This window comes from Melanotaenia boesemani, chromosome 1, assembly GCF_017639745.1.
Source record: "Melanotaenia boesemani isolate fMelBoe1 chromosome 1, fMelBoe1.pri, whole genome shotgun sequence".
NCBI lineage: Eukaryota > Metazoa > Chordata > Actinopteri > Atheriniformes > Melanotaeniidae > Melanotaenia > Melanotaenia boesemani.
The window spans coordinates 35,159,919-35,173,561 of NC_055682.1; the positions used below are offsets into that span (position 1 = coordinate 35,159,919).

General features: G+C 39.5%; 1 protein-coding gene and 1 long non-coding RNA gene across 2 annotated transcripts in view; one reads left to right on the forward strand and one right to left on the reverse strand.

Annotated features, from left to right (window-relative positions):
- Positions 1-2,004: 2,004 nt before the first annotated feature.
- Positions 2,005-11,613, forward strand: LOC121640294. The gene is made up of 3 exons (XR_006010435.1): positions 2,005-2,089; positions 7,113-7,116; positions 11,602-11,613. It is a non-coding gene; the product is annotated as an uncharacterized LOC121640294 (long non-coding RNA).
- The window catches only part of LOC121640245 (ATP-binding cassette sub-family C member 12-like), a 33,573-nt gene continuing 21,993 nt past the window's right edge, over positions 2,064-13,643 (reverse strand). Inside the window, exons 13-29 of the mRNA XM_041985946.1 lie at positions 11,211-11,414; positions 9,383-9,517; positions 9,094-9,190; positions 7,429-7,479; positions 6,528-6,623; positions 6,319-6,422; positions 5,986-6,162; positions 5,672-5,898; positions 5,420-5,557; positions 5,106-5,295; positions 4,923-5,012; positions 4,611-4,800; positions 4,339-4,498; positions 4,155-4,233; positions 3,786-3,899; positions 2,984-3,148; positions 2,064-2,904 (exon numbers count right to left, since the gene is read on the reverse strand). Coding sequence (XP_041841880.1) covers positions 2,812-2,904; positions 2,984-3,148; positions 3,786-3,899; positions 4,155-4,233; positions 4,339-4,498; positions 4,611-4,800; positions 4,923-5,012; positions 5,106-5,295; positions 5,420-5,557; positions 5,672-5,898; positions 5,986-6,162; positions 6,319-6,422; positions 6,528-6,623; positions 7,429-7,479; positions 9,094-9,190; positions 9,383-9,517; positions 11,211-11,414 — 2,310 coding nt within the window. The 3' untranslated portion in view covers positions 2,064-2,811. The remainder of the gene's footprint in view (positions 2,905-2,983; positions 3,149-3,785; positions 3,900-4,154; positions 4,234-4,338; positions 4,499-4,610; positions 4,801-4,922; positions 5,013-5,105; positions 5,296-5,419; positions 5,558-5,671; positions 5,899-5,985; positions 6,163-6,318; positions 6,423-6,527; positions 6,624-7,428; positions 7,480-9,093; positions 9,191-9,382; positions 9,518-11,210; positions 11,415-13,643) is intronic.

Genomic DNA, 13,643 nt, shown 5'->3' on the forward strand with positions numbered 1-13,643 from the left:
CTTTATTTTGGCCACACATGCACATGAGATTTTGAGCTAATTGCTGGAATCCTGACTGTACCAGCAAATCTAAAAGGGAGAGCTTCATTATGCATACAAGCTGACATGCATGTGTCTTTTTCTGTGATTTACAGCACAACCTTATGTTTATGTTGCTTATTTCACCTCCAGCTAAAATATTTTTCTTTTATTCTTGTGCAGAATTGGTGCTCATGAGATAGCAAAGCCTGGACAACACCTAACCCTGCATGAACCTCAGTGTTCTGTTGCTGCAGATAGACCATCACAATGAAAAAAAAAAAACAAGTGCAACGCTGCATGTGATCAGATCAGTCTCCACAGATAAAATAAAACATGCCCTCTGAGCATGTCTTTTATTTCTATCTGTTTCCAGGTTTTAATTAAATAATTAATTCCATGCACAAATAATAGAACTTATTTCTTATCCCTCCAAAGGCAGAAAAGGAAAAGGAAAGCTTGTGGTGCCATCATGTGTCCTTGAGCCAGATGACACCTAAGGTACCGACTGTTGAGTCATGTTTCTAGTGTTTGGATTGAACTCTGTTTTACTGATATTTAAATATGAATAATTTCACAGTTTCTAGTCAATTGTGCTGTCATCTCACAGTTAGAAATTGGTCTTCTTTGACCAGTTCCTGGTGTGAAAGGACTAGATCTGCCACACTCTGTGATGATTGATAGACAGCTAATTCTACTCTGCTTTGATTCATATACAATTTTCAAGTAGAAAACACACACACGCACACACACACACACCGACATGAATTGTCCATATAAAATGTCATTTGTATCAATGAAACAAATTCATACCAATCTAATTATTCCCGTCTTCATTGTGGTGGGTTTACACACCAACTTAAAAAATTAGAATGGAACAAATCTGCAAAGCTTAGAATGGAGTTACTAATGAATGAAAATCTTTTAGTTCCATGTTTTTTTGGTTTTGTGTGTTTCCATCTGCTGAATTGCTTTTCATGCACAGTTATAATCAGTTAAGATTAGGCAATAAACTAACATATACTAACTAAACTAACAAATAGCTTAAGTTATTTTCCACCTTTTTTAGTTAATTTCTCTGCATAAAGGGACAGGTGTGAGCTGAAAGATTGGATTAGCTTATAGCATGCCTTTTCAGAAGTGAACAATTCTTCTCTCTCTCTCTCTCTCTCTATATATATATATATATATATATGTACAAAGATATATATATATATATATATATATATATATATATATATAATGCATAATGCCCTAAGGTGTACACCAACAGAAGGTGTGAAGATGGAGTGGAAAGATTTTAAAAAGGGGAATTGAGCTAAAGCAAAGCTAGTAATACTAGTAATGTGTTTTATAATTTCAATTACACAATAAAACTCAATGTTAAAAAATTTCCAAAATTTGTTATAATTTTATGTAAGCAACAACACTGTAATATGTCAACAGTCAGTAAACAAAGCATGGTATACAATTTCCTATATTTATTATTATTATTTCAAAAGGTTGTGCCATCATGTATTATTACACAGTAGAGCACATTTTTACATAAAGGTGTTTGGAAAGTGGCCACAAAAAAAGTCGAATGGAAAATAAATAAAACTCCTGTGACTTATAAAAACCCAGGAAAATAACATTGTTTGTGTGTTTTTGTCAGCAGACTGGAGATATAAATACATCATTATTTACACAGTTTAAAACAGAAAATTAAAATGCTGCTTCCCTTACGTTGATAACAAATCTGATCTGATCTGTACTGTTCAGTTACACCTGATACAAACACACCAGTCCAGATGACAGTGTTACAAAAAAAAAAAAAAAAAATACCAAAACAAAACAAACAAAAACACATAAACAGTTTCTCATTTCCTAAAAATTTGTCTCTGTCATAAAAAAAACTCTTGGTTTTAAATTACTTGTGGTTTAACCCTACATTTATTTCCTCATACAGTGAATGTTAAATATATTATTCTCTGCCCACAAGCAGATGACAAAAGCCTTCCTTGTTTACTCCGAGTCTGTTAAGCAATGAACACTTTGAACCAGACAGCAACACTTGAGACATGTAAGCAAGGTAAAATGATAAAGTTCAAATAGTGGAAGTATCAGAATGATTATTGAATCACTTTCTTTTAACATTAAAAAAACTGCTCCCATCCATGACAAGACCCATCCTTCTTGACTGCTAGCAGCTGCTGTTAGCTAGCCTAGCTGCAGATGCTAGCAGCTACCTATAGATGTTAGCAACTGGCAGGTGTAGTGAACAAGGTGCAGCTAACAGGACAAAACTACAAGTGCCTCTGGCTGCTGGCTATTTTGAGTTTAATTGTTTGCAATATTGTTGAAAGAAACAAAAATAAAATAAAAAAACAAATATGTTACAAGTCTAGTAGTATTCCTTTAGTTTAGCATGTTTGTGTGTTTAGAGTCATTCCTGTAGTATTCAAAGAAGCTAGCAGCTGCTAAGAGCCATAGCTTCTTGTTTCACTGGTTTCTCACAGCACATGAGCTGCAAATCCCACCCTGCAAGTAGTCAGGATCGGTTTTCCCAATTTTATATGTGGAACATGTGCAGGGGGTACTTTGCAGGTTTGAAGCAGAATTGCACTTATGGCTTGTTATGCACATATACTTGTAAGGAATAGAAAGAGCATTTTATGGTAATATTATTATTTAAAACTTGATTTTTAGCTGAGTTGGACTTTAAAATCTGGTTGTGTAAAGTGAATAACCATTTCGATATTACAATGATTGTAAGATCTTGGTTTTGGGATTAAACACAGCGGTTTCAGTTGTTCAAGTATTTACAGTGTTAGCAGCAGTGAGGAGTGAGGAGAACAGTGAGTCTGGTCTTTCCTTTAGCACCTCTGGAGGATCCAATTCTACCGCCTGATAGAGAGAATATTCAATGAGTCCAGGTTAAGGATAACACAAATTTTGCTATCTCAAATTCATGTTTTTTTTTTACCTCTCCTTTGTCCATGACCAGAATGCGATCTGTGTGCATTACAGTGCTGATGCGATGTGCAATTGTGAGCATGGTGCAGTCACTGAAGGCCTCCTTGATAGTGCTTTGGATCAAAGTGTCTGTCTCTGCATCGATGGAGGCTGTGGCCTCATCCAGGAGAATAATCTGTTCAACAAAGGAGGGGAAATTAGGATAGATAAGACATTTTATGGGTAGGAGAGGTAAGATGGGAAATTTGTTGGATGTATAACATGCAAAAAACACAAGCAGCAATAATATTGTCCGAGAAGATTGCGGCAACTGATAAATATACATATATAGTGAGGTGTCTAAGCATAGCATTTGTATGGTACACACTCAAGTCTTTACCATATAAGGTTCTCTGTCCCACAGACTGGATTGACACAAGAACATGCATTCTATGCAAATGAGCATCCTATAGGCAAACTCTATGATTGGAGGAGACAGGACTGAGGAATTTTCTTTGTTTAAACCCTATATAAGACAGAACGACACATTAGGTCTTTAGGTCTTCGTTCTGGTTTTGGGACCTCCAGATTTTGCTGCAGAAATCTGATTTGATGTCTGAACTTTTGTAATAAACTTCTTTTTATTATTCAAGTCAGCGTCCAGAGACGTTTTTGCCTGAAAGTCAATTTTTCCACTTCTCCTGATCAAGATACATCAATAGTAACAGTTCCTGATGTTCTTAAGGACTTGCCTGGTTAAATAAAGAGTTTAAAAAACTGTTTGAAACAACATGTATGCACACATATAGTGATGATAATGCACATAAAAAGACCTTGGAGTTACGGAGAAGAGCTCTGGCCATACATATCAGTTGCCTCTCGCCTACAGAGAAGTTTTCCCCGTTTTCCAACACTGGGGCCTGTAGCTTTCCCTCCAACCTGGAAATCTGAGGAAACACCATCATATTATTGTATCTGTACCTTTGCTACTGCTGTAACTATCACTGAGACAAACACATACTCAAAAAGCAGAAGAATTTAGTTAAGACCAGGCAGCAAAGGGCATGTGAGTTGATAACACTCCTAAATGATATATTTTAATTTAAAAAAAGGCGAAATTATGTTTATCTGGCTGTAGCCACTAATATTTTTCTATTACTTGTATTGAAGGGTTTTAGATATGGAAGGCTGTTTGAACATACACAGTCCTTCATATAGGTCTTCTCCAACGCTGTCCAGATCTCCTCATCAGTGTAATTGTCGAACGGGTCAAGGTTGTACCTACAAGCAATCATAGTAGGTAAACTTGTTATGTACTTACAGCAGTGAGAGCGGTATGGTGTGTAAATATGAACCTCTATGGGCCTTTGAGGTTCCTGTCATTACCTGACAGTGCCAATAAACAACACAGGGTCCTGGGGAATGATGGACAATTTGCTGCGCAGATCCTGCAGGCCGATGCTCATAATGTCCACACCATCTATGAGGATGGTTCCTCCTGCCGGCTCCACTATCCTGAACAGAGCTACACCTAAAGAAGATTTCCCTAAAAACACAAGGAACAGAGCAGGATAGCTGAATATTACAGTGGTTTATAACTACTGGATTAAATCTGGCTTTAGCAGTTTGTTAGCATATTATCACGATTAATTCCTTACCAGAGCCTGTTCTTCCCACAATGCCAAGTTTCTCTCCAGCTTGGATGAGGAAATCAAGCCCATTCAGGACAATGGGTGTATTCTCTCTGTACCTCATCTTATAGTCCTGGAAAGTGATGGCTCCATTCTTGGGCCAGTCCTCTGGGATCTGAGCCTCCTTTATGCGCCTGGGGGCCTCAGACTTGCAGTCCTACAAACACAAAAATTAACATCATTCAGAAAAGAAATAAGAAGGATCTCAGGGGACAATTTATTGACTTCAGTCTAAAGAGGATCAAGACTGAAGGGTGGGTGTAAGGAAACAACTCTGACCGTAATGTATTCCAGCAGCCGCTCCACCGAATTAAACCGCGCCTCCACTTCTGTGGACTGCCTCACTACAAACTGGAGCATGCCTCTCAACTGGGCAGTAGATAAAGCTCCATGAACCATGAACATACACTGTAGCCTTTCTTTGAAACAAAAACTGAACATTCATTTGCCTTTTAGATTTACCTGAATGGTGTAGGACATGGCAAGGCCTTTCAAGGCTGGACTGATGACTTCATTGCTGGTGAGCATAACAAACAGAGCCACCAACAAGGTCATGGAACAAGCCATGAAGTCCAGCCAAAAGGAGAGCCATCGTGTCCCAGAATGAAACAGTAGATAGTGGTTGGAGTTGATGTCGTTCAGGGACTTGAACCTAAAATATCACAAAGAACAAGCCAAAATTAATTAGTTAATAAAACGTACACTAACATGTGACCTGGAGCTTCTACATTTAAGTATTTATACTCTTTATCTGATAAGAAACTCTGGTTTCTCACAGTTTTATGTGACTGTCTCTTGTGTTGTAGGCATGGATGGTGCTGAGACCCTGCAGGATGGAGGTGGTGAGAGAGATGCATGGAGAGCGACTGATATTCTCCATCTTCTTCATCTGCCGTATGCTTCTCTGGAATATACTGCAGAAACATCAAAAGCAATATTCAAAGTTCAAATCTTCCAAATAGTAAAATTATCCTACAGTCTCCAGAGTTTCTGTCATGTCATGTTTGGAGTAACTGATGGAAACTCACAAGAGAATGAGGGTGAACAAAGCTCCCATGACAATCACAGCCACCAGCATGGCAGGGAAGACCGACGCGATGACGATAATGGTAAATGTGACGAGCAGGCAAAACTGCAAGAAAGGGTCCATGTGGAGAGGAAGCACAGTGTCCAACTCCTCTTGATCTTTAGCGAAGCGGTTGAGAATACGACCGGTTGGCGTCGTGTCGAAGAAACTCATCGGACTGCCAATAATCTGTAAAAGAAATAAGAAATTGTTGTAATCAGCTGCTCAAAAGAAGCTGCTGAATTCATAAATTGTCGAGGTGATGCTCCGCTGTACCTTTTTGAACATGGTGTCATGGAGTTTGCAGGAGGCTCTTAAAGTGACATGCGTGTAAAAGAAACATTTAATCAGAGCAAGTACCACCATGACAATCACCATCACTCCATAAATCGTCTGGTAGAAGTGCAGGCGTGGATTTTGTGAGATGTCTCCCTGGTTTGAAGTTGTATTAGACTACAAAGAGAGAAAATTTAGGGTGTAAAAAAGTCATTGTTGGATTGAAATCTGATAAATTTACAGTAACTGTTAACCACACCACCATCCAAATTATTATATATATATAAAAAAGTCTAATATGACAAAGGAAAGAAAAACAGATGTGATTTTCACCCCGTTGCCCTGTCCCAGCCAGAAGCTGAGCCACCAGTTACTGAAGGCTGTGGATCCGATCATGAGGACGATGATCAGGATGGTGAGGAAGGTCATGATGTAACCTGCAGCAACAGTTACCAAACTTAACCAACTGGGTGGAACATACTGGAAATTTGTTACTGCTCAGAATCATGCAGATGAATGTCTGTGTGTGTGTTGGGTCGGACCTCCAGCTGCCTGGCAGTACTGGTGGTAGACTCTCCAAGAGACAGAACCCTCTGAGGAGGACTCCTGACTGACCAGCTGATCGCCTGTTTTCACTGCTGATTAACAGGAAGAAAAAGATTACACACCCATTTATGTCCCTGTGTCACTGCTTCTACCCACCAGAGGTCCTCAGTGACCCTCTCATGGTCTGCAGCTGCTCCCTCTATGATAATATAACTCTCAATTTCTGTATCATCAAATTGCTTGTGTTGCTTTGTACCGAGGGTTTTCAGGTTCCTCTAGAAGTGGCTGTTTTCAAATCTTTGTTCTTGATATTCTGGTCAGCTGTTTGAGTGTCTGTTTTATAAAAACAAAGCTCACTTTCTTCTGACTTTGCTACACATTTAATCTGCAAAGTAGTCAATGTGTTCATGTCAACTTAGAGGAGTTTCCACCAACAGTTTTCAGTTATTTTCTTGTTTGTTTCTTTTCCTCGTGGAAAATTAATCAATATGAAAGAGAAATCCCAAACATTTGAAGATTGACAATTTTTAAGTGAGGAATAAAAATAAATAAATATATATATAAAAACATGTTACTAGAAGTGTTGTATTTCATTTGGCCTTATAGGGAAAGATTATTTGGTTTCTGTTGAGTTTGGTACATTAAATCAGATTTAGTCAGATACCCTCAGATCAGGTCTAAACAAACATGTTGTAGGTTCAAAGTAATTATACTCTGATAACTAATGATAGCAGAAGCAGAGCTCAATGTGGATCATGATAATACTGACATAACTGTTTAAATATCAGCACAAAAACAGTTATAGTTGCTTTATAAAACAGAAAAAAACCTTGCTTGCTGACTTCTGCATAAGACTAAATGTGTTGCATGTTTGACACAAATCTTACAAAGACTCACATTTCTGGTCCGCTGTAGTTTCATCATTGATTTCATCTGTCATGTCAAATGCTGAAAGGAGAAATAAATGTTATTTTGCTGATTACATCTTCATCTAACAATTAAATCCCATTTAATACACATTATATGGCATCATATCTTCGGCAGTTTTGAAAAACAACTCTCAGCTTATGAAGTTATTCTGTTAACTAAGCCCAGAAAACCCAGACAGCCAAAATTAAATCTCATTTTATTTATAAAGCACTTTTCATGCAAAAAGCAGAACTTTACATGATCAAAACAACAATTCATGTATATTAAAAAATAAAACACAAGTGCTCACACAACCAGGCATATAACATATCAATTATGGCACACATGTGCAGTATTTATTTATTTTTTTTGGCCCCTATTTGGTCTTGACTTGCAGCATTGACTGGTGTGGCTGCCAAAACCCAGCCACATGACCACCACATGTGGCCCACACAACACCTGCTGGTGCCATAACTGAGCTAAAAGTAGCCCAGATTAAGCCCAAATGTGTTTGCTATCTGGGGTTAAAGGGAGTATCTCGTCCACTTCTCTAATTACTGGGTGAGTCTTCTTGTACCTTGTGCACTTAGTCTGCATTATTTGACTTGATCATTCATCTTCCTTCTCCCATCCATCTTTTTCTTCATCATCCATCGCTCCATATTCTATTCATCCTCTTCATCCCTCATCCCTTACCCCATCTCAACTCTTTCTTGTCATCATCTGTCTGTTTTTCTTTTTCAGGAACCATCTGGAGGGGTCGTAACAACCTGAAAACATAAGACAGACCCCCCATCCTGAGTCTTCCCTTCTCCCAGCCTTCAATTACGAGACACTCCAGATCAGCCTGCCAGAGGACTTCAGCTCTATCTGAAACCCAAATTTCATCCATGCCCTTCATTAAATGTGTAAACTCACATTAATGAAGTGTGTCCTAAAAAACCTAAATACTGTTACATCAGTTCATAGTAGTAGTATCACAAATCTTCACCCTTTCCCTCCCACTCGTTATACAGTTCCTCCTTTTACAAATTTTACAGGTTTCTGTTGACACTTCATGGAGACCTGTGCCAAGAGTACAGCAATATGTTGGACCAATCCAACAATATTTCTGTTATTGGTCTGACTGACTTCTCTACTTTGGATAATTTTGCTCAAATTTCTCTCTGAGCCTCACAGCAAGAAGGTTGCTGGTTCAAATCTTGGCTGGAGGGAGGTTCGAACCTTGAGGGCGGTGGCCTTTCTGTGTGGAGTTTGCATGTTCTCCCCGTGTATGCGTGGGTTCTCTCCGGGTACTCCGGCTTCCTCCCACCGTCCAAAGACATGCATGTTAGGTTAACTGATTACTCTAAATTCTCCCCAGGAGTGAGTGCAAGTGTGAGTGGTTGTTTGTCCCTATGTGTTGGCCCTGCGATGGACTGGTGACCTGTCCAGGGTGTACCCTGCCTCTCACCTGTTAATGCTGGAATAGGCTCCAGCTTACCCGCCACCCATCATGGAATAAGCGGTACAGAGAATGAATGAGTGAAATTTCTCTCTGAGTTCTATTATTAGCTGCAGCTTTAATGTATTCATTTTTCCATCTTTTTCTATTAAACTGAGACATGACACATTATCCTATAAAACAAATGTTTTTCTTCTGTGTTTTCATACCGGGGTTTACTATCCCACTGTCGGCACACTCCCTGAGCTCAACCTCTTTCAGCTGGGTGGCATCTTGAGACAACACGTCCTCTTCTTCTGTCTGAGTCTGACAATAAAAAACATGGTGTTAAAGTTCAGTCTGCTCAAACTAACCTAGTTTATGGAACACTCTGTCTCTTGTTAACTCTGTCCGTTGTTAGCTTGTTAACGAATAAAGACAAAGTGAGGAGATGGAGTTGAATAATAAAAAAAGATGGTGTAAAGAGCAGAGCTGCAGCTTATTTTGTGCTGGTCTTACTTTGGACTGTTCCAACTGGTAGTTGCTGATGAGCTGAGCATAGCGTCCGTTGGCTTTCATAAGTGTTCGGTGATTTCCAGCTTCCCGGATCTCTCCTTCCTCCAAAACCAGGATATCATCACAAAATTCCAGGTACTAGGAGACCAAAGAAAGGACAAGCATGTAAACAAAAGCAGCTCAGCTGTGCAGCACAGTCTGAGGAGGAGTTGTGTATACTGGTACATTTCTGGGTCTTTACTGACATGGTAGAGAGATTTACAATACCACCCACCAACTAATGATCACCACTACACCATGATGGATAATATAGCCCTCTCAGGAAGTGCTGATGCAAAAAAAGGTCTTAACCACCCAGAAAGTTGGTTTACAGAAAACATGTAAGTATGAATGGCACCACCAAGGTTTGTCCAGGGAGGAAGCCTAAAGAAATTATTTTTAAAAATCTTTTTAGACTAGTTTAATTGTTTTTAGTAAATATAAATAAATTCAAATTTAATCCCAGAAGCCTTAACCCTCTTTTTAATTACACTTTTTAATTATTAAGAGATGAGAATAGCCATTTTTGCAGTTTTGCAAAAGAAATTAATTTCAATACTCAGCATTCAGCTTCTAAGCTGTCTGTGGTTGTTGGTTGAATCTCCTCTTGTTTGATTGTCCTACTAAAATAACCACTTGCCTCCCAGGAAAAGGTGCTGCCTTGAAGGTAGCATGCATGTCCTCAAAAAGTCTAATGTATGTCTCTGTATGGATGGTGTCTTATCATCCATACCATGAACACTGATGCTAACATCACAAACACTGGCTTTTCCAACTTTAACAGCCTGGATGTTCTTTCTGATCCTTGGCATGTAAAACCAGATGTCACTGACCAGATATTATTGTTTATTTGCAGTGAATGAGCTGCTTCCATTCCTGGCCAATCAATAAGTCAGATTTTCTTCTTTTTCTCATTATTCAGTGGTTGTTTTGAGGAATATCACCACTATTGAACAGTTGTTGTAACTGTGAGGAATTAGTCAGATGGTTTTGTCCGTTTAAGTAAAGTGAGGGTGAAAGCAAAGCAAACCAAATGATGGAGCAAAACTTTTCAGGACTCCCCACCAATCAAACCAAGTCCCCCAGAATATGGTGTGAACGCACCCTAAGATTTCCCCAGATTTTCCCTGAATCTTCTAATCATTTAAAGGTCCCATATTAGGCAAAAGTCACTTTCTAAAGGTTTTCTAACAGTCATGTGTGTCTTCATAGCCTGTGTATGAGGCCCAAAAATGAGAAAATTCTGTCTCCTCTCTCACTTGCTCCACTTTGTAGCAAATGTGTATAAACATTATTTAGAGCTTTTTACTGATTCTTTAAACGCATTTGGGTGAGCCATGACCCAACCTTGATGGTAAAGATCAAATGTTTGGTGGATGTTCCTTTAATACCCAATCCAGACACCCTTACCTGGCTGTCACCTATAAAAGATCTGATTTTATAATCTTCAAGAATGCTGTTACTAGAAAGTTTGTCTTTTCCTTTTCCATTTCTCTTGACTTCATTTGGACTGAAAATCATTTCTTTGGACTTGTCTAAATAAAGGTGCAAATGAATCTACAAGTTGCAGATTTAAGTTTTTATTGCATTTTAGAAAATTTCCCAACAGCTCCTGTGAAGTGAAGGATCATAATTATTGTTATTATTAACTTGAGAGGGTCATGAAATGTCGATGTTAACATTAAACGTCCAGCAAAATATTATAAATGTTTACCTAACATAAATTTTTCCTAAACATTTAAGATCAGATGGATTATCCGTTAAAGACTGTAGTCTCATCAGTGGATTTTACCTGGAGCTGGTGTGTAACAAGTATTACAGATTTTCCTTGGAGCTCCTTCTTTATGCATTCTTCAAAAATGTGTTTCCCCACATGAGCATCGACAGCAGATAACGGATCGTCAAGGAGGAGGATGTCCTTATTGGAGTAGACAGCTCTGGCCAGGCTGATCCTCTGCTTCTGTCCCCCGGAGAGATTCAGACCCCGCTCTCCTATCTGCCATCAAACCACCAGAAATCAGATTTTTATTTTTCTGTCACTGAACATCGTATTTCATGACAAATTCTTATAACTACAACTGAACAGCTCTCTGGCACACACCTGGTTTTTAGATTAACATCACTTTTTGCTATATTTATTGAACCGCTAGCCGCTGCAATTAGACAAAATAAAGCTATTAAAGGCAAATATATTTCATAAAATAAGCCTTTATGCTGATGACGTTTTACTATTCCTCCAGAACTCACAAACCTCTCTATCTGAAACAATCTCACTAATTAATAAATTCTCATCACTCTCGGACTACTCCGTTAACTGGTCTAAGAGTACAGGTCTACCCATCAACTGTAGCTTTCAAAATCTACCCAGCATCACCTTAAAATCAGGTAACATTAGATACCTGGGTGTAAATATTCCCTCCAGGCTCTCAGAACTAACAAAACTTAATCACACTCACCTTCTTAAGACTATAGAAGATGATCTTGCTCGCTGGAAATCTCTACCCATTTTACTCATGGGAAGAGTTGCCACTATAAAAATGATGGTTCTACCCAAAATCAACTATTTGTTTTCTATGATTCCTATGAAACCCCCCTCTACCTGGTTTAAATCGCTAGAATCACACATCTCCTGATTTCTCTGAAAAAATAAACCCTCCCGGATCGGTTTAAAAACTTTACAGAAGCCGAAAGATGCCTAACTTTCAACATTACTTCCTAGCTAATAGATTGCAATATGTCCTAAAATGGCTCAAACCTAGTCCATTAGATGACCTGTGGCTAGATATAGAACAAACATTTTGTGACAATTTGGAAATTTCTGATCTTCCTTTTTTCAGCTTAAGTATAAAAAAGCAAAAGTGCTTTAAAAGTGTCAACATCGGACTTCCAGTTGGAACATCGACAAGCTGGCAGCATAGTGGGAGAGCTCCCGACTGTGCCCCGAAAATCCAACTGATAGCCCCATTTAAAGAGGAGATATTGTAAAAATCGAAATACAAAAGAGGGGGCGAGACTTCACCGCAAGAAACCTTACTTTCAGGTGGATGAGAAATACATTTTCTATGCTCGACGGTCAAAGGCTAACTAGCACCTAGCAAAAGCCATCTTAAAAGATGGCTGATTTGGAGTTAATCTTGCAAGAATTGAAAGGATTTCGACAAGAAAACAAAGAACAGTTGCGGGAAATAAAAAGCGAAATATCAAAGATCAATGCAAGAATGGAAGAAGTGGAAAGTCGTATAGAAAAAGCCGAAGAGAGAATACAGACTACAGAGGAAGCAACAGTGGAGATGCTAAAGCTATGCGGGAAGCTAGACGAGAAGCTAACGGACTTGGAGAGTCGCTCCAGACGTGAAAATATAAGGATATATGGGGTATGTGAGGGTGCTGAAAAGGACTGTACAACTATGGTCGCCTTTGTGGACAAGCTGCTCCGAGAGGGTCTGGAGCTGTCGGGGGACGTGCCAGACTTGCACATCGAGAGAGCACACCGCTCACTAGGTCCTCAGCCACCGGCGGGAGCGCCTCCGCGCTCCATATTGGTGAAGTTTTTAAGTTTTACAACCAAAGAGATGACGCTCTGCAGGGCCTGGCAGAAGAAGGGGTTTAAGTGGAAGGACAATCACATAAACCTGGACCATGATTACCCACCACGTATTATAGCTAAACAGAGGGAATACGCCGAGATTCGCAAGGTTTTGAAAGAGAATCAAGTTCAGTTCCAGACCCTGTTTCCTGCCAGGCTTCGTGTGAGACATGAGGACAGGACTCAGGTATACGACTCAGCAGCAGATGCGGCAGAAGACCTCACGAAGACAGGCTACGCGGTCAAGACGATGAAAACACCGGAATCACTTATGGAGCGGATTAAACAGCTGACGTGGACAAGAGCGGACCGACGCGTAAGGAGGAATGCACCAGAACCGAGCCGCGAAGCGACATATAAAAAGAAGCTTCGACCTTTCAGGAGACCTTCTCCAGGCACAAATCTGGAGTGATGTTCCTGACCGGAGTTATCCAGGTTGTATTTAACCACCATGAATCACTACAACCACACTGTTGACTGTTGAATAGGTGAGTAGACTGTGGATTAAGTTAAGGGGCTCAGTTGGGACAACCTTCATGACATTGTGTTAGCCAGTAAGGACCCCCTCTACGTCACACAGGAGAGGCGTCTTTGCCTCATAGCGCCTCTTGGGGTACACCAGGGTCTATCATTTAGACC